The sequence below is a fragment of the Panthera leo genome, chromosome D1 (genome assembly GCF_018350215.1).
Source record: "Panthera leo isolate Ple1 chromosome D1, P.leo_Ple1_pat1.1, whole genome shotgun sequence".
In the NCBI taxonomy this organism is placed as follows: Eukaryota; Metazoa; Chordata; class Mammalia; order Carnivora; family Felidae; genus Panthera; species Panthera leo.
The window spans coordinates 26,021,156-26,048,179 of record NC_056688.1 but is presented as its reverse complement, the minus strand read 5'-3'; the positions used below and the strand labels follow the sequence as shown (position 1 = coordinate 26,048,179).

The 27,024-nt window shown below is 35.5% G+C and overlaps 1 protein-coding gene across 2 annotated transcripts in view; it reads left to right on the top strand.

The window, feature by feature from the left end:
- Positions 1-27,024, top strand: part of ARHGAP32 (Rho GTPase activating protein 32) — a 198,658-nt gene that overhangs the window by 10,671 nt on the left and 160,963 nt on the right. For both annotated transcript variants that reach the window (XM_042904540.1, XM_042904539.1), the window contains exon 2: positions 9,013-9,121. In XM_042904540.1, coding sequence (XP_042760474.1) covers positions 9,013-9,121 — 109 coding nt within the window. The remainder of the gene's footprint in view (positions 1-9,012; positions 9,122-27,024) is intronic.

Here is a 27,024-nt window from a genome sequence, read left to right as displayed (position 1 = left end):
TGCTTGTTTTAAAAACTAAGACATCAAGTATAGAAGACATTCTTGTCTTGTTCACGACCTTCTTGACCTTGCTTGTCATCAGGAAAGCATCAGTATTTCACCATTAAATATGATGTTATCTGTGTGTGTATTTTAATAACCTTCATCTCTACCTACCTACCTACCTATCTATATTTATATTCACAGAAAACCTGTGAAGAGGTATTAAATTTTACCTGATATATATATGATATATGATATATATGTTTGTATTCCTTTATTTTAATCATATGGTCATTATAGCAATTGATTTTAGAATGCTAAAACAGTTTCCTTTTTGGACTAAACTTACTTGGACACTGTGTGTATATCCTTTTTGTAAACCGGTGTTTTGATTTGTTGCTTTATTTAGGGGTTCTGCAGCTATTTTCACGATCATGACCTACAATTTTCTTTTCTATTAATGTCTTTATCAGCTTTTGTTATGAAGACTGTCCTGGCCTCATGAAACAGGTTGGAAAGGGGTCTTCTTTTTATTTTTATACTCTGGAAGAATGTAATATTGCTATTATTTATTCCTTGAATATTTGAAAGAATTCACCAGTGAATCCATTTGGACTTGGAGTTTTCTTACAGATTCAGCTTTTTTAATAGCTATAAGACTATTCAAATGATTTGGTTTCTTATTTCAGTTTTAGTAAGTTGTGTTTTTGAGGGAATTTGTTCATTTCAATGAAGTTCACAAATATGTTGGAATATAGTTGTTTGTAATGTCCTCAGCACCATTTTGTCTGTAGACTTTCTAGTTATAACTCTCTTTTCATTGTTTATATCGTATGTCCTGGTTTTTTCTTGATGAATCTTCCTACAGATTGTCCATTTTGTTAATCTTTCAAAGAATTGGCTTTTGGCCTTGATTTTTCTCTATTATCCACCTGATTTCTGTTTCACTGATTTTTTTGTTTAAATAGTTTTTTCTAGTTTCTACTTTGCTTGGAATAATTTCCTTTTTTTCTAGCTTTTTGTAATGGAAGCTTAGTACATTTGTTTTCAACTGGTCTTATTTCTGGTAACGTGCATTTAGAGGCCTGAAATTTGCTCTGTTTTAGTGGTAGCCCATGTTTTATCTGCCGTATTTTTATGATCATTTAGATAAAAATATTTTCTCATTTTCTTTGTGATTTCATGTATTTGACTCATGGTTATTCAGGTTTTGTAATTTCTATACATCTGGCAGAATTTCTAATTTCCCTTCTTTTTTTTTTTTTAAAGTTTTTTATTTAATTAATCTCTATACCCCATGGGGGACTTGAATTCACAGCCCCAGATCAAGAGTCACATGTTTCCCCAACTGAGCCAGCCCGGTGCTCCTCTTGTTATCTTTCAGTAATTGATATTTATTTATTTAAACAATTTTGTTAATGTTCATTTATTTTTGAGGGAGACAGAGAGGGAGAGAGAGAGAGACAGAGTGCAAGTTGGGGAGGTGCAGAGAGAGAGAGAGAGAGAGAGAGAGGGAGACACAATCCAAAGCAGGCTTCAGGCTCTGAGCTGTTAGCACAGGGCCCAATATGGGGCTTGAATTCACAAACTTTAAGATCATGACCTCAGCCGAAGTTGGATGCTTAACTGACTGAGCCACCCAGGTGCCCCTAGTAATTGATTTTTAGTGTAATTCTGTATTGGTCACAAATCATTCATTTATGATTTAAATTATTTTTATTTGTTGAAACTTGCTTCATTTTCTAGATTATGGTCTCTTGGTAAATGTTTAACATGCTCTTGAAAAGAATACATACTCTGCAGTTGTTGGGTTTAATGTTCTAGCCTAGCTCAGGTTGCAAAGGTGGGTTGTTCAGATCTCCTATATTCATGATTTTTTTTTATCTGCTTATTCTATCAGTCATTGAGAAATATCTGTTAAAATTTATGACTAGTTGTGGATTTGGTTATTTTCAGTTCTTTCAGGTTTTTGCTTTATGTATTGTAAAGCTGATATATTGGAATATGTATGTATTTCTTTCACATTAATTTTATATTATGCTGTTTACTTGACACTTTTATCATGAAATGTCCCCCTTTAATTAAAATAATTTTTTAATGTTTAGTTATTTTGAGAGAGAGAGAGACTGAACATGAGTGGGGAGGGGCAGAGAGGGAGGAGACAGAGGCTCTAAAGCAGGTGCCAGACTCTGAGCTGACAGCACAGAGCCTGATGTGGGGCTCGAACTCATGAACTGTGAGATTATGACCTGAGCCACAGTCTGATGCTCAAGTGACTGAGCCACCCAGGCACCCCTACTTATTTTAATTGGAATTTTTAGTCTATTTAATTTTTTTATTAAGGTATAACTTACATACATAATAGTCACTCTCTTAAACAGTTAAGTGTTATTAAGTATATCACACAGTTGCACAACTACCACCACTATCTAGTTCTTAAATATTTCAGGAAGATATCTCTTACTTATTAGTTCAGACCTACCTCAGAGATATTGTGGGTTTGGTTCCAGACCACTGAAATAAAGTGAATACCACAATAAAGTGGATCAAATGAATTTTTTTTGGTTTTCTAGTGCATATAAAAGTTATGTTTGCACTATAGATGGCTGCTGACTGATCAGGGTGGTGGTTGCTGTAGGTTGAGGTGGCTATGGCAATTTCTTTTCTTTCTTTCTTTTTTTTTTTAAGTTTATTGATTTATTTTGAGAGAGAGAGCACAAGCCGGAGAGGAACAGAGAGAGAGGGAGAGAGAGAGAATCCCAAGCTGTGGGGCTCGAACTCACGAACCATGAGATCAGGATCTGAGCCAGAATCAAGACTTGGAAGCTTAACCGGCTGAGCCACCCAGGCACTGTTGTGGCACTTTCTCAACATAAGACAGCAGTGAAGAAGGTTGCATCAATTCAGTCTTCCTTTCATGAACAGTTTCTCTGTTGCATGTGATGCTGTTTGGTAGCATTTTACCCCTAGTAGAACTCCTTTCAGAATTGGAGTCAGTCCTTTCAACCCCTGCTGCTGCTTTCTCAACTAAGTTTATGTGATACTCATAATCTTCTGTTGTCATTTCAGCAGTCCTAACAGAATCTTCCTCAGGAGTACATTCTATCTCATGAAACCGCTTTCTTTGCCCATCCATAAGAAGCAACTCCCTATCTATTCAAGTTTTACCATGAGATTGTTGCAATTCAGTCACATCTTCAGGCTCTACTTCTAAATCTAGTTTTCTTGCTATTTCCACCACATCTGTAGTTACTTACTCAAGTCTTGAAACCTCTCAAAGTCATCCATGAGGGTTGGAATCAACTTTTCTAGACTCCTGTTCATGTTGATATCTTGACCTCTTCCAGTGAGTCAAATGAACATTTCAGTGGCATCTGGAATGGTGAATCCTTTCCAGAAGATTCTCAGTTTCCTTTTCCCAGATCGGTCCAGAGGAATCACTATCTATGGCAGCTATAGCCTTATGAAATGTATTTTTAAAATAAAACTTGAAAGTTGAAATTACTCCTTGATCCAAGGGCTGCAAAGTGGATGTTGTATAAGCAGGCATGAAAACATTAATTTTATTGTACATCTACATCGGACCTCTTGGGTGACCAGATGCATTGTCAATATTTTGAAAGGAATCTCAACAGTAGGTCTCAACAATGGGCTTAAAATATTCAGTAAATCATGTTGTAAACAGATGTGCTGTCATCCAGGCTTTGTTGTCCCATTTGTAGAGCACAGGGCAGAGTAGATTTAGCATAACTCCTAAGGGCCTTAGCATTTTCGGAATGGTAAATGAGCACTGGCTTCAACTTAAAGTCGTCAGGTATGTTAGCCTGTCCTTTGAAGCAAAGCACTAACCTCTCTTTTCTGGCTGTGAAAGTCCTAGATGGCGTCTTCTTTCAATTTGAGGGTGTTTTGTCCACGTTGAAAGTCTGTTGTTTCGTGAAGCTACCTTCATTAATTATCTTAGCTAAATCTTCTGGAGAACTTGCTATATATATAGCTTCTACATCAGCACTTGCTGCTTCACTTTTTACTGTAACAGAGATGGCTGTAAGATGAATTAACTTCTGCCAGCTTCAAACTTTTCTTCTGCATCTTCCTCACCTCTCTCAGCTTTCACAGAATTGAGAGTTAGGGCTTTCCTTTGCATTAGGCTTTGGCTTTAAGAGATTGCTGTGGCTGGTGTGGTCTTCTATCCAGACCACTAAAATTTCCCCCTTATGAGCGATAAGGCTGTTTTGATTTTTTATCATCCATGTGTTCACTTGAGTAGGAAATGCAAGAACTTTTCCTTTGCATCCACAACTTGGTTGGTTAGCACAAGAGGTCTACCTTTTGGCTTGGCGTGGCTTTTGATATGTTTTCCTCACCAAGCGTTATCATTTCTGACTTTTGATTTAAAGTGTGAGACATTCGACTGTCTTTCACTCGAACACTTATAGGCTGCTTTAGAGTTGTTGATTGGCTTAATTTGAATATTGTTGTGTCTTGGGATAGGGAGACAAGAAGAGAGGGAGAGATGGGGGATGGCTGGTTGGTGGAGCAGTCAACACGATGGCCAGTTGGTGGAGGGACCAAAAAACACACACGTATTACGTTTGCCACCTTTGGGGTTCGTGGCACCCCAAAACAATTACAATGATAACATTAGAGATAACAGACCACAGATCACCATAACAAGTAGAATAATAATGAAAAGTTTGAAATACAGAGAATTACTACAACGTAACAGAGACATGAAGTGAGCAAATGCTGTTGGAACCATGGTGCCTATGTACTTGCTCCACACAGGGTTGCCACAAGCTTTCAATTTGTAAAAAATACAGTACCTGTGCAGTGTAATAAAGCGAAGGGCAGTGAAATGAGGTATACTTGGAGTAATTTGTGATGTCTTCCTCTCCCTAGCCCCTGGCAACTACCAGATATACTTTCTGTGCCCCTGTGAATTTGACTGTTCTGGATATTTTGCCTAAATGCAGTCATACAGTAGATGTTCTTTTGTGCCTTCTTTCACTTAGCATGTTCTAACCGTTCATTCTTGTGTAGCATGAATCAGCACTTTATTCTTTTTTGGTTTTGTGGTTGAATAATATTTTATTGTGTGGGTTTGGTGATTTTGTTCATTCTTTGGGCGATGAGCATTTTGGTTGTTTCTATTTTCTGACTATTATAAATAATACTGGTATGAATACTCATGTATAAATTCATGGTGGACATATGTTTTTATTTCCCTTGGTTACATTATCTAGGAACAAAATTGCTGAATTATATGGTATTTCTGTTTAATATTTTGGGAAACTGCCAAACTGTTTTCTACAGTGACTGCATCATTTAAATTTCTACCAGCAAATATTTTCTTATTTGTCTTTTTAGTTGTGCCTTTATTTTTCCTTTCTCCGCTTTCTTTTGGATTAATCAAGTATGTTTTTTTGTTTTTTTTGTTTTTTTTTTTTTGTTTTTTTTTTTATTGAGATGGAGAGAGAGAGTGAGCAAGCAGGGGAGGGGGGCAGAGACAGGGAGAGGGAGAATCTTAAGGAGGCTTCATGCTCAGCACAGAGCCTGGTATGAGGCTCAATCTCATGACCTGAGCTAAAATCAAGAGTCGGATGCTTAAACGACTGAGGCACCAGGTACCCCAAATATGTTTTATTATTGTTTTATGTATTTACTTATTTTGAGAGAGAGAGAGAGAGGGAGAGAGAGACTGACCCAGAGAGACTGCACACGCATGAGCAAGGGAGGGGCAGGGAGAGAGGGAGAATCCCAAGCAGGTTCCAAGCAATCAGTATGTTGAACCCAGTGTGGGGCTTGAACTCATGAAACTGCGAGATCATGACCTGAGCTGAAGTTGGATGCTTAACCGACTGAGCCACTCAGGTGCCCCAAGTATGTTTTATTTTAACAGATTTCTCCTCTATCAACTTTCTAGTTACACATTTATTTACTGTTCTTTTACTGATTATTGTAAAGATTGCAACATATATCTGACTTACTGCATTCTTTTCTAAAATAGGGCTTATTTTATTTCCCAGCCAGTAGAGAACTTCTATACTGATCGACTGCACATGTCTCTCCTATGTGCTTTTTTATGTGTATTGTAAATCTCATCCATAGGGTATGATTGTGTTATGTCAGTTTAAAACATTACTTACATTTTCCAACTTTTTCCTTCATTGTTCTCTTCGTGAATTTTTGTAGTTCAGTGATCAGTTTCCTTCAGTCAGAAGAACTCTGTTTCTTTTACTGCAGGTCTCCCAGTGGTAAATTTTTTATTTTTTTTAGAATTTTTAAAAAAGTTTATTTATCGAGAGAGAGAGAGAGAGGGAGCGCACAAGTGAGCACACAAGTAGGGGAGATGCAGCGAGAGGGAGAGAGAGAATCCCAAGCAGTCTCTATACTGTCAGTGCAGAGCCCCATGAGGGGCTTGAACTCAGCACGAAAATCATGACCTGAGTCAAAACCAAGAGTCGGATGCTTGACCAACTAAGCCACCCAGGCACCCCTCCTGGTGGTAAATTTGTTCAGCTTTTCTTTGAAAATAATTTATTTTCCCTGCTTTTTTAATGGGTGATTTTAGAGGATTCTTCGTGGGCAGTATTTTTTCCTCTTGCTATGTTGAAGGGTTTACTACTTTATCTTTTCATTTTCATTGAAATGTCCTCCCACATTTTTGTTGCATCTTTGAAGTCAACTTGTCTTTTATTCTCTGGCTGCTTTTTCTATTAAGTGTTTAGTTACTTTTTTAGCACTTTGAGTAAAATATGCCTAACTTGTTTTTTTATCCTGCTTGAGGTATGTGGGACTTCTTGAATCTCTATTTTGATGAATTTTATAAGTTTTTAGCTAGCTATTCTGTTTCAGATATTGGTTTTGCCTTGTTTTCTCTTTCATCATCTCCCTTATGTCTAAGTTGGCAATTTAGACATATTTGAGACCTTTTTAAGCAGTCTCATGTTTTGTGTTGTGTATTTCCTTTTTCTCTGTGTGCTTCAGTGTGGATGTTTTCTATTGAACTGTCTTCCAGTTTACCAATTTTCTCTTTAGCCATGTGAATTATTTTATTAAACCCATCTAATGAGTTCTTAATTTCAGATACTGCATTTTTCAATTTTAGGATGAGCATTTGATTGTTTTTCAGATTCCAGTTGTGTCTTAAAATTCTTCATTGTTTCATACAGGTTTAAAACACTTTATTGAATGTATTAATATTGAATATATTAATCATGAATTTTTTTTAGCATATGATTAAAAACTTGATAAAACCTGGTAAGGATTTAACTGATTTCTTCTTAGCAGCTTTCTTCTTTTCTGCTTTGCTCTAAATAAGCAATTGCTTGCGATCCAGCTCATCTTAGAGTTTCCTGTCTTTCTTTAGAGTTTATCTAGTTGCCTCAGTTTTTAAAAAATGTTTATTTATTTTTGAGAGAGAGAGAGAGAGAGAAACAGAGCATGAATGGGGGGGTGGGGGTAGAGAGAGAGGGAGACACAGAATCCGAAGCAGGCTCCAGGCTCTGAGCTGTCAGCACAGAGCCCAATGTGGGGCTCAAACTCACGAACCCCAAGGTCATGACCTGAGCTGAAGTGGGATGCTTAACTGACTGAGCTACTCAGGTGCCCCATAGTTGCTTAGTTTTCTGATGGATTCAAGAAAAGTTATGATTTTTTAGGCTTTCTTTTTGTCTTGTTTGGCTGGGAACAGTGCCTCTTACAGCTTCCTCTACATCATAAGCAGAAGCCAGAACTCCATCATAATAATTTTAAAGCCCATTCTGGAAATTCTAAAATCTGAATCAAATGTGAGTCTTTGTTTTTTTACATTTTCCTCCTAATTTTTAGTCATTTGTTCCTGTTTTTTACAATTGTTTTTCACTTTTTAAAGCATGCCTTGTAATGTTTATTGGGTATTAGAGTGGTTAAAATATTTGCAGAAGGCTTGTCGAATGTTATTTTCCTCTGAAGAGAGTTAATTTTTTTTTCTGGCAGTTCTGATGCTTTTATAAAGTCTTGGTTTTTGGCTTTGTTAGAGTTCATCCATTGGCAGTTTGACCTTACTCCTAAGGCATGACTTTTCTGGAGTCTCAAGAACTGAGGGTGCCTTTTCTTTTTTCAGTACTCCTCCATCTTGACACAGCTTGTTTGCCAGCCTCTGTCTCTACAGTATGACTGGGCTGCTGAGATCCCCTGTTGGTTCTTTAGTTGCCCATCACCTGATTTTGGATGGGTTTCTCAGCATGTTTTCCTACATATTTGTAGACTTAGGAATCAGTTAACAGTTTCCGGGGGGGGAATTTCTATGTAGATTTATGGGTTCTGTTTCTACACGTTTTCTTAGGGGTCATTTTTCACCCTGAAGCCCCACCCTGCTTTGGCACCTGCAACCTCCAACCTCTGCCAGCTTAGTTCAGTTAGACCACAATATTATGTTTGGGCTTTATTTCCCATTATTGATTTAGACAATCTCTTATACAAAAGTAATGATTAAATGTGGAATTTGCTTGATGGGTTCTCAAAGAACGTAGCCCCAGAACTCTTACCTGTATTGATTGCTTTCCTGCACCTTTAGACAAGTTATTTTGTATGTTTTATTTAGCATTCATAGCTGTTCTCAAGAGTGCTAGTTCAATGCACTGTGCTTCATAAATTGGAGCCAGAAATACCATATTCTGGAATTGTGGTAATACTGGAATTTTACTAATGCTTAACACCTTTCCATTAATATTGGTGGCTGCTGCAAATCTTTGCCAGGTTCCTACTGTGTTAAACAGATAAAATCAGTTCTTATATAACAGTTACCATAGAGCATGAAGGTTAGCTACTTATTAACTTTACTTTTATCTTTTGGAATAAAAGAAGGTGTTTAGTACATCAGGAAAGATCTCTGAAAGCCAGAGTACAAATGGGGAATCAATACTAACCATTAAAGGTCTTAATTAAACTTCATACTGACATAAGCTTCTATTTTTTGAATTATAGTCATTGGAAGGTTTTCATAGAATTGGGAGTTCTTATCATAGTTTCTCATGTTTTTATCTCCAGGAAGATGAAGTCCTCAGTACATTCTGAAGAGGATGATTTTGTTCCAGAACTACATAGAAATGTTCACCCTCGAGAGCGGCCTGATTGGGAAGAAACACTTAGCACAATGGTAAATCAATTTTATGCATATGTATCTGTGTATATTTTACTTACGTAAGGAGAAGGGGCTGATGAATCTTTAAAAAAATTGTTTTTTGTTACTTTGTTAATTTATTCAGGAAATATCTATTGAGCAGATAATCTATTCCAAGCAATGTTTAAAACTCTGTGGGCAGAGTCTTGAAAAAAACATGCCAATTTCCTACCTTTGTGGTGCTTATATTTTAATGGGGTAGGACGAGAAGGAAACAATTAAATATATAATATGTCAAGTGATGGGAAGTGCTATTGTAGACAATTAATTGTAGAGTAGTGGGGTTACAGAGTAGGAGGATTGGAAAACCATTTACAGAGAAATGGTTTGGATGGATGGAGAGCTGATCATGTAGTTTCTTGTGGTCCATTATAAAGACTTAGGTTTCTTATGCTGAGTGAGATGGGAAACCCCATTGGAGGATTTTTGGTTGAGAAGTCACATGATCTGGCTTGAACTTTTAAAGGAAATCTCTGGTTTTTGTTTATAGGCTAAAGGGGGAGGCAAAAGAAGAAGTAAGGAGACCAACTAGAAGGTTATTATAATAGGTGAACAGTAATGATAGCTTGAACCATGCTGGTAGATATGGTGGAAAATGGTTAGATTCTGGAGAGAGTTTTACAAAGCCTACTATTTTTGCTGATGAATGGTATATAGAGTGAGCTACAGATAGATCAAAAATGGCGTCAGGTGTTTTGGCTTGATCAACCTGAAGACTGGAGTTTACATTTCCTGAGATACTGGAAAAGCAGTTTTTGTTGGGGTCTGATTAGGAAAATCCTATGCAATGTAGTTTTCCACATGATAAGTTTGAGATACATGTTTAATCTATTATAACTTTTTGCAGCTCAGGTCTGTGAACAGTGACATTTTTTTTTTCTTATGGAGAATAACATTTTACTTAATTGTAGTTAAAAGTTAGTGTTTTTTATCATCAAAATTGAATGCAGATACTCATCTGTCAATGCTGGTCTATAATGAGATTTTACAATTTTATTTTTGAAAATGTCTTTTCAATCAGGTACTGCCAAATGCTGACATCCGTTCGTGAGCAAATGATTTTAATTGAGCATATTTATCGCTTAAAGGGCATTTATAGAATTCTATTAGATTCTTCTCTTGTTATTTACCTTTTAGCATAACATTATATTACAAACTTCCGGTGGAAGGTTAGGGTGAAGCTCCTCATTTGCAAAGTTAAATGGATTTTGTAGTATGGAAATATACTTTGCGCTTGTATTGTGGTCAGAAAAACTGTACTGGAACTGTAGTTTGAGCTCTGAAAATATATTCACTGCAAATTTATGTGGTAATAGAGATCTTTCTTCTTGTTTTAGTGTTTGATAGCTTGATAAAAATATATGGCAGCTCATGATTGTGACTCTGACATTTATCACAGTGTAAATTTCTCACAAGCTATGTTTTCTTTGTAATTTTAGGTTAAATTGATCAAGAAATAGCATCAAATCTACAGCAAAAACTAATTATGAAAGCCATTTAGCATTCAGTAACAGAGGTTGAAAATATGTCCAACTGAACCTTTTCTGTTTCTTATTTATTTATTTATTTATTTATTTATTAATTACCAAAAATCTGTATAATGTATCTTAGTGGATTCCACTTCAGGTTGTACTGAATCAATGTTTGTTGACTTTATTTGAGAATATTGTTGGCTTTGATTGTCCCATGAAGACTGTACATTGGGACTAATTCTTCACTCACTTGGAACTCAGCATTGACTCCTCAACAACTGAGCAGTATTGGCTGCATTTGTTGACTCATCAAGAGTTAAGGAAAACCAGTTGAAATCATTTGCATTCTTTGTAAACTGACTCTTGATTTCACTCTCAATGACCTCAACTCTTCAAGCCTGTACTTACCAAAAGGCTTTTGTTTTCTCTGGATTTCTTTGCTGTAGTCAAACATGATTTAAGTGATTCACCATTGGTCACTGGCTTTCTTGGTCTGCCAACAAATGATCTACTTGGGAATTTACTCTGGATGCAGTCTTGTTTTTATTTTTATGAAGGAATTCTGTGTGAGGCTTTGCTCATTTACTCTGTTTTAGAGTTTTCTGACTTTTCAGATTGTTGTTTTCCTATGAGTTGAGAATACTGTGATGAGTGCATAGTTTGGTAATGTTTGATTTGTAGTCTTTCTGCACAGCTGTAGTGCCAGTGCATAAGAAACACAGTGTTTTGCCATCTTATTTTATAATGAAACCCATGTTCTCCTTTGCCTTAAAAGCATGACATTCAGAGTCCACTTATCTCTTTGCTTATTTTTTACATGTGTATAGATAGGTAATTTAAAAAATGTGGTATGGTGATAATGTGGAACTAGAAATGCTGTGGAGTTATAACTCAGTAGTGCAGTTTAGGGTGTGATGAGCAGCAGTATGAATCAGTGAGAATGCCTCATAAGGTCTCTTTCATAGCTACTCAGTTCTGTCATTGTAATATGAAAGCAGCCATTAGATAACACATAAGTGAGCGTGGCCGTGTTCCGATAAAACTATTTATGGACACATTGGAGTTTCATGTAATTTTCATATGTCATTGGATGATCCTCCTTCTTTTGATTTTTTTTTCCCCCCAAACATTTAAAAGTATAAAAGTCACCTCTAGCTTATGGGCTGTACAAAAACAGGCATTGGGCTGGGTTGGCTCTAATTTTTATGTGTACTTATTTATTTTGAGACAGACAGCACACATGTGCATGCATGAGTCAGGGAGGGGCAGAGAGGGGCAAGCAGGCTCTGCCCAGATGATGCAGATGTGGGGCTCAGTCTGATGAACTGTGAGATCATGACCTGAGCTGAAATCAAGAATCAGATGCTTAACTGACTGAGCCCCCCGGGCTCCCTTGGGTTGGCCCTAGTTTTGGGTCCTGCCTTATATAATTATAACGTAAGATGTAAGGCTCTCTGAAATATTCCAGATAGAAAAGGATTCTATTTTAATTCTCACAGTATGTTGTTCATATCTGTGTCTGAATACTTAATCTCATTCTAGTTATTTATGGTTGTTACCTCCTTTTATTATATTGTGAGTTTTTTGAGAAGGGATAAAGATAATCTTGTATTCATTTTATTGAAGGATAAACTTTAAAAAAGGATATAATCATGACTTGCTTACAAATATAAAATGAACACATGCCTGAGATATTTAACTCATTAATTAATGAAGGAACCAGTCAAGTGTTATAACTTGATTCAAAGGAGATTTGGTTCAAAGGAGAATTCAAAGTGCCTTACTGTTAAGAGATTAATCATGCTAAAATAGATGCAAATGGATGCAAAAACTGGCAAAACTGCTTAGTTCCACTGGACACAATTTGCATTTCTATGGACAGGAATTATTTGTACTATTAGTTTTCTGCAAGTTAACTTCTCTGCAGGGATGGAAAATAGCCTCAGCAAAGACAAGTCCCACACCCCTATTTAAGTCAAGGAATTCCTAGAGGTACTGGACTTCCATTGAAAAGATATTCAATAATTTGGTTTGCTAATAGTATATGGAAACACAACTGTTTTAATGACTTTGTATTCTGAAACTTTACTGAGCTTATTAGTTCTAACAGTTTTTTGTTGGAATCTTTAGGGTTTTGGATATAATATGTAATCTAGAAATAGTTACAATTTTACTTCTTCCTTTCTGATTTGGAGGTCTTTTATTTCTTTTTCTTGCTTAATAGCTCTGGCTAGGATTTCCACTACTGTTTTGAATAGACATGATGAGAGTGGACATTTTTGTCTTCCTTGTCACTGAGTATGATATTAGCTCTGGGCTTGTCATATATGGCCCTTATTATGTCATTTATATCATCTGTATTGAGAGTTTGTGTCATAAATGGATGTTGAATTTTTTCAAAAGCTTTTTCTACATCTATTGAGATGCTGATTTGATTTTTATCTTTCATTTTGTTAAGGTGGTGTGTCATGTTGATTGATTTGTGGATGTTGAATTAACCTATGATCCCTGAAATAAATCACACCTGATTATAGTGTATGATCCTTATAATACACTGTTGGATTCAGTTTGCATCTATGTTCATCAGGGATATTGTCCTGTAATTTACTTTCTTGTGGTGTTCTTGTCTGCTTTTGATACCAAAGTAATGCTGGCCCTGTATAATCAGTTTGAGAGTGTTCCCTCATACTTTTTGAGAAGAATTGGTATTAATTCTTCTTTAAATGTTTGGTCAAATGTGCTAGTGAAGCTATCTGATCCCAGACTTTTATTTGCTGGGAGGTTTTTGATTACTGATTCAATCTCCTTACTAATAATTGATCTGTTCTAAATCATTTTTAAAATTAAGACAACAGCAGGGGCGCCTGGGTGGCTCAGTCAGTTAAGCAGCCAACTGTGGCTCAGGTCATGATCTCACAGTTCATGGGTTCAAGCCCCGCATCAGGCTCTGTGCTGACAGCTCAGGGCCTGGAGCCTGCTTCAGATTCTGTGTCTCCCTCTCTCCCTGCCCCAACCCCACTTGCATTCTGTTTCTTTCTCAAAAACAAACAAAAAAAAATTTAAAAAAATTAAATTAAAAAAAAAATTAAGACAACAACAAACCCTAAAGTAGCTCCCTATCCTGTGGTTTATGGCTTATGGTTTATGGTGTATAATTTATTTATTACTCTTAATAAATTTATAATTAAATAAATAGCTATAAGTATTGTAAAAAATCTAATAAAAAACTATAGTTTTTCTAAATTAGTAAGTGAAATATTTATTTGCAATTATTTAACAATAAAATCATTTAGTGAAAAAAATTAGGATCTTAAAAAAATGAGATAAAAAAACCCAAAAAGAGGGAGAATCTTTAAGTAGTTTTGAATATTCTAACTAAAACCACCTTATATCATACTTCTTAGTGTTTCATTATATATTTTATTTTTATTTTTAATTATATCTGTAATCTCAGAATGGATCCTGTTAATTCTCAAGGTTTTTGTTTTTGTTTTCTTTTTTTTGTTTTTTTTTTGTTTGTCTTTTTGTTTTGTTTTGTTTTGTTTGTTTTGGTGGTGGTGTTTTTAGGAACAGTTTCTCACTTGAGGGTCTGTTTCTAATCAATGTGTTCAAGGCTAATGGCTAAAGCAGGTCATGTTGTAGTAAAGAAGTTGTTATTGACAAAATAAAAATGGTCCTTGGTGAAAATACTCATAGATGCTAACAACCAGAGCCATGAAAATTAAAACAAGTTATAAATTTTGAACTTCCAAAATACCTAAAATTTTATGAAGGAAGATAACAAGTTAATGCTCAGTGTTGTTAACATTGTATGTGTGCCCCTACAAATGCCATCCCCTTTCCCTTTCTCATACACAAACACATGTGTGCCTGGCTCCTGTGTGTGTGTGTGTGTGCACACATGTTCTCTCCCGTGTGCACATACTCCCTGTCTCTCACGCACACACAGACAATCACAGTCCCAGTCACTCACTCCTGAAGGGTTGGTTGGCTTTTTCCCCTCTGTATCTCTTCTTCCCACCTGCTAAATGCAGGCATTCACAGGGGTCTGTATTTTGTTTCTTTATGCTTGTTTCTTCCCACTTCTTTACTATTCCTGCAGATTTGACTGTCATCTCTCTACAGATGACTTCATGTCCCATATCTCTAGCTCCGTAAGAATTCATTCCCCACTGGAAGGTCCTAGAGAAACTGTGAGTTATAGATTTTCACTAAATCTCTGTTTTCCTTCTCTCAGAAATGAGTTTCTTCCTTTTAACTTGACGGTTTATGGTAAGAACACTAACTTTATTCCAGTCACTCCGGTTCAGAATCCTTGCATTTGTTATAAATCATTTTGCTCTAGTCACATGGCCTCCTTGCTCTGTCTCAAATATGTCAAGTATTCTCTCACTTCAGGGCCTTTGTATTTGTGTTCTCTTCTTCTGGAAAGTGCTTTCTCTACACAATCTGCAAAGCTTGCTCTTTTCCTTCTGTCTGGTTTCCTCGAATGTTACAGTTAAGTGCTGCCTTTACTCACCCTCTTAGAGAAAATAATAGCCCAGCCTTCCTCTTTTTTTGTACTCAGCTTGAATTTTCTCTGTAGTACTTGCAAATGTAATTTGTATCATTATTATCTCTCTTTTCCATTAGATTTTAAGCTCCTTGAGTACAGGGACTGTCACTTTTGTTAACTGTTTCATCATCTGTGTAACTCTGAGTAAACTCTTAGTAAAATACTTTTTGAATGAATGAAACTGTCATTCCTGGACAAGTAGAAACACTTGTTTTTCCTTGAAAATGCCTTAAATTTTCCTGCTTCATTATCTCACTTGTCAGATGTTAATATCTTCTTTCTTTTCTTTTTTATTTTCTGTTCTTTTATTTTCTATTCTCTCTCTTTTTTTCTTTTCTCTCCTTCCTTTTTTTTAAGACAAAAGTTGAGACCATTGGTACATTTTTCTTAACTTTTCGAAAGTACCCTATGTATCTGGAGCATTTCCTCCGTCTGTTGCCTGCTTTCTAAAGAGGAATGAGGATTGGTGAAAACAGCTGGATTATTTCTTCCTGAATAATCTTGAGCAAGAGGTAATTTTGGAGGAGGTCTGTATTTTGTTTATTGCTCCTTTTATTAATAGTTGTCCACTCTGTTTGATACTTACACTGGTTCCTTTTACCCATAGAGCTGTAAAAAAATTGCAGTTTGAGTAAAAGAAAAAAAAAAAGTCTTTGCAAATGTTCTTTAGGTGAATGTCTTTAGCTCCTTTATTACAGTGTGATGTTTAACAGTTTAGTTTTGACTGAATTTTAGTTATAACTAGAGAAACCGGTGATGTTTATCATTTCACAGCCTTTAAGAGCTGGATGTTTTGTTTAGTTTTGCTTTCTGAATAATCACAAATGCAACCATTGATTAATATGCAAAGCCCAGGTTTTGAATTTGTGCCAGTATATTCAGAGCTCTTCAATAAACAACCCCAAACCCACCCCATTCCACAGTGCATCCTTTTCTGGCTGAAGATTGTGGGAATTCTCTGGCATGAATCAAGTGGCATTAATTATTGAAGATAATTAATGGTCTGCTGAGTGTTCTGAGATATGTATTAGGTGAACCATATGAAATTGTTAGTTTTATACATTAAAGAAGCTCAAAATTGGAAGTTTTACAAGTTTAAGCATAAAATCTTTTGAATTGTTGAGCTGATCTCAAACCCAGTATTTTATTGTTGATTATTAAACTGAAAACTACAGTTCACCCTTGATCAACACGGGTTCGAACTGCACAGATCTACTTGTACTTGCATTTTCTTTGAGAAATACAGTATGGTACTGCAAATCTATTTTCTCTTCAGTGTGATTTTCTTAATAACATTCCCCCTCCCAGCTTATTGTAAGAATACAGCACGTAATACATATAAATACAAAATATATGCTAATTGACTATTTTATCATAAGGCTTCTGGCCAGCAGTAGGCTATCAGTAGTTAAGTTTTTGGGCGTCAGAAGTTAAGCTGCAGGCTTAAATTTTTGACTGTGCCAGGAGTCATCATCCTTAATCCCCATGTTGTTTAAGGGTCAGTTGTACATTCAAAATATTGTGCTTTTGAAGGGGTTAAGTGATCTAGATGTTACTTTTAATGATAGAATTTGTTATATAGCTTTCCAAAAAAATTATTAAACTTACGAAACATTCAGGGAGAAAGTACATAAAACATACAGTTAGAGGAATAGTGATTCTTGTAGATCTGAACAGGAGTGTCATGGGTAGTCTAGGATCTTGCTATGTCTTTCTTTAATAGAAACTTTCCAGTGAAGTATCTTCCACATTTGTGGTTCTTTCTTCCCTTCTGCCATTCTTTTGTTTATACCCTACCTTTTTTCAGAAAGAATTTGTATTTTTTATTCTATATTCTGTATTTAAATATTACATGCAAATTTTTATTAGTAGATCTGTTGTATAAAATTCAAATGTAGAAACAGATTAGTATCAGTTTCTAGCAGCAATGAAGACTGGCAATAATTTACCTGAATAAAGTCCCTATAAAGGCAATGTTATACTGTTTTTAAATTTTCCTAAGAAGCTTAATATACAATATCTGGCAAATTTATGTACAACGATGGAACCCTGGATGTTCAGTCCATTAGATACCTGCTGAATAAGGAGGATTATCTTGTAATGATTGGAACAAACAGGAGTCAGATGAAGGAGAGATGAATCTCCATTATAGACAAGTATAAATTTCAGAATATCTAATGATTTTGCTGATATGTCAGTGTGTTAATTTTTACGTTGATTCCAGATGTTGCCTGGTAGGGGCTTTGTGATTATTATAGCAATGGTACTTGGTAATAACTTTTCCTAAATTATTTTAAACATTGCCCTGAATATTTTTTTTTTCTTGGTGTTAATTGGTTCTCTCTGAAGAGACATTATTTTGCAGTAGAATTGAACTTAAAGGCAACTTCTTCCCTGTGAAGGAACTGGTTTTATAATCACTCTTAGGAATCATAGATTTTTTTGCTTTAGTAATCTCACTCAATTGTTACCAGTCAAAATAGAAAATTAAGTAGGATAATTATATAGTTTACTCCTGGGGCTTACTTGATGGTTGTTTGTATGCTTTTGGAGGGGAGTTATCCTTGTACATAAATCTACCTGCCTCCTTTGATTTCAGAGTGTTTTTTAGCATTTGCACATTAGGAGTTCAGTTCTAAATACCATATTGAAGGAAATAAGTGAAGAAAATTATGTAATTTGTTTTTAACATTGAGGGTATTTTGTTGTATCAAAAATTCTTTTGAAGATATTCACACAGATAACTCAGGTCATTAAATTTCTTGGTAATATACTTTAAAAGTCATTTCAGTGATACTGTTGTTCAACATAGTATACTGTAGATTTAATAGATTTAGCTTTTCTGTAGTATTGGGATAATTATTATTACATTTCCCCTCTTTGTCTCTTGCTTCTTTGTAAGAAAGGGAACAATACTTAGACCGATTAAAATTTAAAGTTTCTATAAACATGTTTCATTTCAGAGATTTATTCCATGTACGTCTTACAGTTAAACTACGGTCGAGTACAGAAACTGACAGTCCTGTTTGCCTTTCTTGACAGAACAGATTTCATATTCAGGTCTTGTTTTTTTAGTTAGCCGTGTATATGTTAATGCGTATGTATTATGTACAGATTTTCCCTTGACTGATGATGGGGTCATGTCCTGACAAACTCATTGTAAGTCAAAAATATTCTAAGTTGAAAATGCAGTTGGTGCATCTAACCCACTGAACATCATAGCTTAGCCTAGCCTATCTTAAATGTGCTCAGAACGCTTACGTTAGTCTACAGTTGGGCAAAATCATTTAACCCAAAGCCTGTTTTATAATAAAGTGTTGAATATCTCAGTGGATTTATTGTATATGGTATGGAAAGTGAAAAGCGGAATGATTGTGTAGGTACAGAGCCAGTGCTTATCCTCATGATCCTATTGTTGACTAGGAGCTGTGATTCACTACTGCTGCTGTCGAGGGTCACGAAAAGTATGCCACTGCATATTGCTAGCTCAGGAGAAAAAAACTCAAAGCTTAAAGGACAGTTTGTACTGAATGTGAATTGCTTTCACAGCATCGTAAAGTCAAAAAGTTGTAAGTCGAGCCATCTTAAGTCAGGGACTGTCTGTATACGTATGCAGTTCTACCAACAAAGCTCCTACGTTTTTTTTTTTTTTTTTCCTGTTTAAGAGGCCAAAGATCCTTCCCTTTACTACTATATTTTAAGCAGAAATGCTATATTTCATCATCATCATATCAAGAAACATAATTTATAATATTATTCTAAAGCTGTTGTGCCTTCTTTCAAATTCTGAGTGCAAATAAAAAGAATATATTAAATAAGATTTGAATCTGTTAAAGGAAAAAAGTAAGAAGTAACAGAAAGTTACCATTTTTTCCCCTGAATCTTTTTCACATGCTTTTTTGCTAGCCTTGTGCATAAAGAGAATCTTGATCTAGGCTTCCTTTACTCACATATCTTGTGTTTGGATTTTTTGTTCTTTGAAGAAAAGGCCATTTTGGTAACAGCATATTCTTACACTTGGTTGCATTTTGATGTTCTTTGTGAATGCTTATTTGGTGATATTATTGTTAATTTTCTATAACAGTTTCAGAACCATCTTTGTTGTTCTTAAGTATTAACTACTCATTTTGAATAATTTGCCTTTATGCCCAGTTACACATTTAATATTACAATCTTGCTTTTTCAGTTGATTATATATGTGTATGTATGTATATGTACCTATGTGTCAGTATGGGTGTTATTTGGTTGCTGTACCTTTTGAAAATATGAGATTTTATGTAAAATCACTTATATTTCAAATTACTGGAATTACATATAAGTACAATTACATCTTCATAATTTAGTAATGAATGTCATGGAGCTGGGTTTGGGATTTCCTGCCCCTCTGCTTTGTTCTGTTTTGCAGGAGGCTAATCCCTGCAAACTACATGCTCTCTTGCCAGCAGACTTCTGGCAAGGTTTGGCCAGTGGGAGGTACTGGTAGAAGATTGGAGAGCAGGAAAAGGGGAGAAAATAGGTCATTTCTCCTTCTCTTTTTATCTGGTTTGAGATACATCTCCATTGTGGTTCTAGCTCCTACCACATTAACTCATGACTTGGCTCAGTGAACAAAAAATTCCATTTTATTACTACAACATGGGTATATCTCATCATAAATATGCTTTTCTTTTTTTCTTTCCTAAGTTGCCTATAAATATGAATACCTAGTTTTGTCTCTTGGAATTATATTGAGTATCTAACCTCCTTTAGTTATGACAGGTTGTTATGCATTTGCATATGATAGCTGTAATATGTAGGTAATATGCAGAGGTGGAAGAAGGTAGCTAACTAGCTTGCTTTCTCTCTTTCTCTCAGTAAAGCCTTCTTCCTTTATAAAAATAAAACATACTTACATAGAAAATGCAGAAAAGTGAGAAAAAAAAGACTCACCCATAGTCCTATTTTCCATACTGGTGAGATTATTTTGGTATATTTCCTTCGTGATTCTTACAATGCAGAGAAACTTTAACACCCATATGAACACATTTTTCTTATACAAATTTCTCCAAATTGTTACTTGCAAAGAATACTGCTTTGTTAATATATTCTTTTCCCCATCATGTCTGGGAATATAGTTTTATACTTGTAAACCATTTACAGTTTTCTATCTTTTTCTCCCCATTTAACATATGCATTCTGCCTTATTATTAAGGTGCTGCAGTGAAGAGAAAACTGAATATTCCCCATTGTACATTATGGAAAGTGTCATAGGTAAAGGAGTTGGCTGGTTCACTGGAAGGAAGAGATCTCTGGAAAAGACTGGCTGGTAGACATAGTGTAGGGAACCGCTGTGAAAGGGGAATACAAAATATTGCCATGGAGAGGGAAAGGAATTAAGTTTTCCTCCTTGTAGGGGAAAAGAGTGAGGGTCTTGAGAGTGGCAAAATGGGTATGGGACAGATTGTAACATGCACATTGAAATATGGGTTGCAAGGGAGAAAGTAGAGATGGCTGTTGCCCCGAGTCAGATCTGTGTCCCTCCTGCTGGCTACCAACCCCACCTGCAGAAATTGCACTTGCTTCCAGGACTTGCCTTCACATGAACAGACTCCTGTGAGACTTCAGCAGGAGTGTTTGGAGAGTACTGAAGTCAGTGCTTTCGGTGGAGTCTGGGAGTGCTAGAAAGCAAGAGCTCCTGGGGCTTTGCGTCCTAGTTCTGGGAAGAGAGAGTTTTAATTGCATGAGAAGTAAAGGAGCACTTAAAGCCTGAGATCACTCAGGAATTTCTAGGGTCTTAAATATACACATTATTAGTATTTATTTTCTATAGCTGTGTGAGAAATTATCACATATGTAGAGACTTAAGACAATACTCATTTGTTGTCTTACAGTTCTGTAGGCCACAAGTTTGGGCAAGCTGAACTGGGTTTTCTGCTCGGGGTCTTGTAAGGCCGAAATCAGGGTGTTGGCTGGATTGGGCTCTCATCAGAGGACTGAAGAATCTGCCTCCCACCTCATTTAAATTATGGGCCGAATCTGCTTCCTTGTGGTTTCTTCTAGTTCCTGGGTCTGGGGTCCCAGTTTCCTTGCTGGCTGTCAGTGGGGACTGTTTTCTACTATTAGAGGCTACCTGAATTCCCTCTTACTTGGACACTTCAGTCTTCAAAGCCAGCAGCAGCACCTTGAATCCTTATCATGCATTAAATCTTTGATTTTCCCTTTTGCTACCTGCTGGAGAAAACTGCTTTCGAAGTGCTTTTGTGATTAGATTAGGCCCATCCAGACGGTTATCGTATTTTAAGATCAACTGACCTGGGAATGGAATTACATCCACAAGGTCTCTTCCCATCATTACCTAGGTTAGTGTTTGAATAACCAGGAGGTAGGCCTCTTGGCAGGTGTTTGTGGGGGGAGGGTGGGCTGCCTTCCTTAGAATGTTGCTTACCACATTGTTACATAGTTTTTCTCTGTTATATGTGCTTTAATGTGTTTAACTCATGTGATAATATTAGTTGATAGAAATCACAAATATCCCAGGAGATTTAAAACCACTAATACTTTATAAAACTGTAACTTTTTTATGTTTGCCTGGGAGAAATTTATGTATACTGTGTGTTGTAATTGGTGTTAAATGAAAACTCTTAATAAAGAAATTTAAGGACTACACAATATCCTATAATATAGGATGTATTATTGATGCTTCATCAATTAGTAGGATCTTGAATTTGCTTTATTTATTTTTAAAGTTTATGTATTTATTTTAACACACACACACGTGTGTGTGTGTGTGTATTTATTTTAACACACACACACACACACACACACACGTGTGTGTGTGTGTGTGTGTGTGTGTGTGTGTGTGTGTGTGTGTGCATGTGGGAGAGGGGTAGAGGGAAGAATAGAATCCTAAGCAGTCTCTGTGCTGTCAGCATGAGCCCAATGCGGGCCTCGATATCGCGAGTCGTAGGATAATGACCTGAGCCAAAATCAAGAGTCAGATGCTCAACTGAATTTGTTTTATATTTTTCACATTGATGAATATCTTTATGATGAATTTTGTCTTTTCTTTTTATTGTTACTTTATGGGGAACTAAATCTAAAGAGTATGAAGATCCCACATTACTTATGAAGAGTTTTGTTAATTTGTATTCTAAGCAGTAATGTTTCGTGCCATATCTTTTCAGCCTTACAAAGTTTTGGTCTTTCATATTTTGATAGAAGAAAAGCTGTTTCTCATTGTAATTTTTTATTTAAAAAAGATACTGTCTTTGAACCTTTTTTCTTCCTTGTGCCTATATTAGTTGTAGCAGATTTTGTAATAGAAACTCAGTTTAAATACTGTGTCTAATGCACTATGGCACGTTGTTTCTTCTTTATTGGTCTCAGTTTCCTCCTTGCATTGAAATGGCTGAATGAGATTTCTTTCAGCACTCTGATTATGTGTTAAACACCTTTCCATACCCTATTTTTTCCTTAAAAATCTGTAATACCCATTAGCATTTTGCTAGTATTTATTAAGATGGACTTTATAGACTTTGGGAGAAGATAGTCACGCACATAGATAACACAAAAGGGTGTGCCTTGTGTTGGGGCTGACTGTAGAAGTAGCCAGCTTTAATGGTTCTGTATCCGAACACAGTGTGTTACAAGACTTAAATCACTTCTGTTACCCAGCCATGGGAGAGCTTTACATGGGAGCTGGAAAATAGTCATTTGCAAGATTCTTTAAAGGTCTGTACCAGTGGCAGGAATGGTGGAATATTTTTCTGGGTTAGGGAGCAGTGAAGTAGAAAGGATAAAACATTACCCATTCCTGTTTTTGTTAAGTTTTCAGTATCAAATAATTTCCTGAAATGGATGAACTATTCTCGTATGTGGTTTAACTGGTTCAGATTATAGAGAAACAGATACTGTCCTTTTTATAGATGCCGCATTTTTTCAGACTGCATTAGCTTTTTACCAGTGAGGATATACTTTTATAGTTGGCTTGTGGTTAAGTATAAGCCTTACATCTCGTTATGTGAATTTTTATCAAACAGAGTGTGCCCCCCCATACTTATATAATTGAATTTTTGTTCTTGATGCACTTTATAATCATGTTAGTTTGTCTTTGCAGCCTGTTAAAGTCTCTTCAACTTCTGTCACTCAGAGTGTTAGAATCCCTTTTAGTTTTCTTCTGTCTATAAATTTGATAAGTATGTCATTCGTTTTCATTTATCTTTTATAAATATCCTGAGAAATTTAGGAATGAAAGAGCCTTATGGTCTGCTACCTTCTTTTTTTAGTGATTTATTATGTAATTGACATTTAACGTATTTTGAGTATTTTATCATTTAAAAATTTTAAACTTCATTTTAAAATTCTGTTCGTGGGTATATCACAGAAGACTCAGCTACATGCTGACTGTGGTTATTCAGTGGACCTTTTGCATTTACCTGTTCCATTATTCTAGCAGCCTTAGTTAAAACCCCTCACCATCAAAAAATGGGGAAATGATAAGGGTTTCTGCTTAATTTCTTTGATTTGTATTTGTATCTCTTATTCTGAAAACCTTAGTTTTTAATGACATTAACAATTACTTATTTGCTTTAATTTTCTACTTTTAATAGTTTCAAAATAATAATGCAAACATTACTGAGAATACTTTGTTTCCTTTTATCTCTAGGAGGATATATCCTATTTGAGGTCTATTACTTCACATTAGTGTCATTTGAAGTAATTTCTCTCTGTGTGCTTAAGCCTCCAATTTAAAACAATCAGGTTCATTTGTTTTATTTGGCTTTGGATTTTAAGGGATTGCCTTTTTTTCTTTGCCCCAGTTTAATTTAATTTAGTTTTACAAATATTTAAAACATTTACATCTGAACTACAAAACAAGGCATTCAGAAAAATCTAGCTTCTATCCCCTGTCTCTTTGTTCCTCCATAGATAAACATTTTAATTGACTTTTGGTTTATCCTATCTCATTTAAGTATAAGAAAATACACATATTTTTGTATTTATTTTTAGTTAAAAGGTAGCTTGTTTTTATAGCATGCGTCTCCCTGCCATGACCTATGCAGAAGATTATTTTATAGCAATACATTAAAATATTCCTCATTCCTCTTACAGCTGTTATTCACTTGTGTTGCTGCAACATAGTTTACCATTCCCTTATGGATGGACATCTAGGTTGTTTCCACCCTTTAGTTAATAAAGATAGTCCTGCAAAGAATAACCTTATGAATATGGTACTTTGTACTTTTGCCAATATAAGAAGAAAATCATAAAGAAATTTATGTATTATTTTGGTAAGATGTGAGAGAGAGCAGAGATAAATATGTCTTCAGCTTGTTCAGTTTACTGTTGTCAGTTGAGCAGTCTTGTTGGATGTTATTGTCTTGAATGGGTGTGGAGTTTTATCAGATAATTTTTTTGGACTTATGGCAACAAACTAGCATTTTTTCCTTATAATTTTTAATTATAATTAAGATTGAATTATAATGATAGATTTTTTTCTATTGTTGAACCAATCTTGCATTTCTGGGATAAATTCAGTTTGGTTCTGAAGTATTTTTAAAAATTCATACAGTGATGGATGTGGTTTGTTATTTTATTTAGGAACTCAAACAAATCAAAACACTGAATATCTTTCCAGGTGTCAAACCAGTCTTGCATTCTCAAGATCTATCTTGTCATGGTGTTTTCGTTTTTTTCCTTGTTGGTCTCATTTTTTCTAACTTTTTATAATCTAACTTTATATTAAAATTATTCTACACTCAAGCAGAATGCAGAAAACTCGCCACCAGTAGTTCCCTTTATCTTTTCCCTTTATTATTCTAGCTTCTGTAAGTATTACATTTACATTCATCAGTGTTATTACAATTTTTGCTTTCAATTGGCACATATATTTTAAAGAACTTAAGAGGAGATTAGTGATCTATTACATTTACCTAATTATTTATTATTTCTTTTGCTCTCCCTTTTTACCAGAAGGTCCATGTTTTATTCTGATGCCATTTTCCTTCTATATGAAGAGCTTTCTTTAGTATTTCTTGTAGAATCCATCTACTGGTAACAAATACTCTCAATTTTTGAAAATCTGAGTACGATCTTATTTTTATGTCATTTCTGAAGGATATTTTCACTTGATATAGTTTTCCGGATTGAGCGTTCTTTCAGCATTTTATAAATGTGGTTCCACTATCCTTTGGTCTTCTTAGTTTCTAATGAGAAATCCAGTCATTTAAATCCTAATTTCTCTCTATGTAATGTAGTATGTCTTTTTTCTCTGGTGGCTGTCAGGATACTTATTTTATATAGGTTATCAACAGCTTGATTATGATGGATTGTTTTGTGGTTTTCTTTGATTTTATTCTGTTTTATTTTTGCTGATCTTGAATCTGTAAATATGTATCTTTCAACAAATTTGTTATGTTTTCATGAATTATTACATCAAAATTTTTGTTTTCTGTGACCATATTTCTCTTCCATGGGTATCTGTGAGTCTGTTCATATTTTTCAGGTCTTTAATAATTTTTTTCTAATGTTTATTTATTCCTGAGAGAGAGAGAGAGAGAGAGAGGGAGAGAACAAGTGGGGTAGGGGCAGAGAGAGGGAGACACAGAATCAGAAGTAGGCTCCAGGCTCTGAGCTGTCAGCACAGGGCCCAATGCCGGGCTTGAACCCACAAATCATGAGATTATGACCTGAGCCGAAGTCAGACGCTTAACTGACTGAGCCACCCAGGCACCCCTGTATTTTTCAGTCTTTTAAAACAATTTTGAATATTGTCCTTCAGAGTACATAATTAATTTCTTTTAGTCTATTGTTAGGTTGTTGGTTCACTGACTCTTTTCCTCTATCGTTTCTATTCTGCTATTGAGCCAAGTCAGTATTTTCTTATTTCAGATACTATATTTTTCCATGTTGAAATTTTTATTTGATCTTTTTTTACATTTTTCATCAAGGAATTTTTGTCTTTCCATTGGTTTCAATATCTAATGCAGTGTGCTTATTGTAATATATGTGTTTTAAAGTCTTTGATAAGTCCAACATCTGTTTCATTTCATATTTCGCCTTTCTTGATTGTCTTTTCCTTTGGAAATTGCTCATATTTTACTGGTTGTGGTGTATCTAGCAATTTTGGATTGTGTCATGGATATTTTGAATATTGTGTTGTGAGACTGACTCCACTAGTGTCCTGTATAGAGTGCTGACTTTTTTCTTTTTTCTTTTTTTTTTTGTCTTATCAGACTTCAGCCTGGTTGGATTCAGATTGAACTTTCTCTCTGGACTTCTTTATTCTTTAGGTGGTGGTTTTAGCATCAGTTCAGTTTTATAGTCTTTGCTGTACTCTTACTTTTGTTAGGGATTTTGCACACACTGTTCTCAAAGGATGCTTTCCCTGGTTTCTCTGATTGGAAGGGTGGAATTCTCCAAGAGCTTTAGCCTCTGGTATAATACACATTTTTTTCTGTCTGAGCTACTGTTAGGTGTAAATAGTGAGAGAAAAAAGAAAAAAAATAACAAGGATTATCTCCACAATCTTTACATAAGAGTCCTTTTTCATTGTTTTTCTATTTAGAAGAATGGGTTTTCACTCTACAACTGAAGTGGTACCCTCAGGTCTGTCCTTGGGCCAGGTTGGAAGAGATAAAAGGGGAAAAAAACAATCTCTCTGCCCTTTTCCCCACAAGGGGCAGTGTTCACATCTTTTGGCCAGAAAGTTGGACTTCTCTAAGAGTTTTGCTGACTCTGCCTGTTACTCACATCCTGATTAGCCTGTCCTTGGGTCAGTCTAGGAGGTAACATGGGAAAAGCCAGGAAGCACACTGCCGCTACATTAGCCACTCTGCAAGTTTTGACTTTGTTTCCATATCTACCTGCTGTCA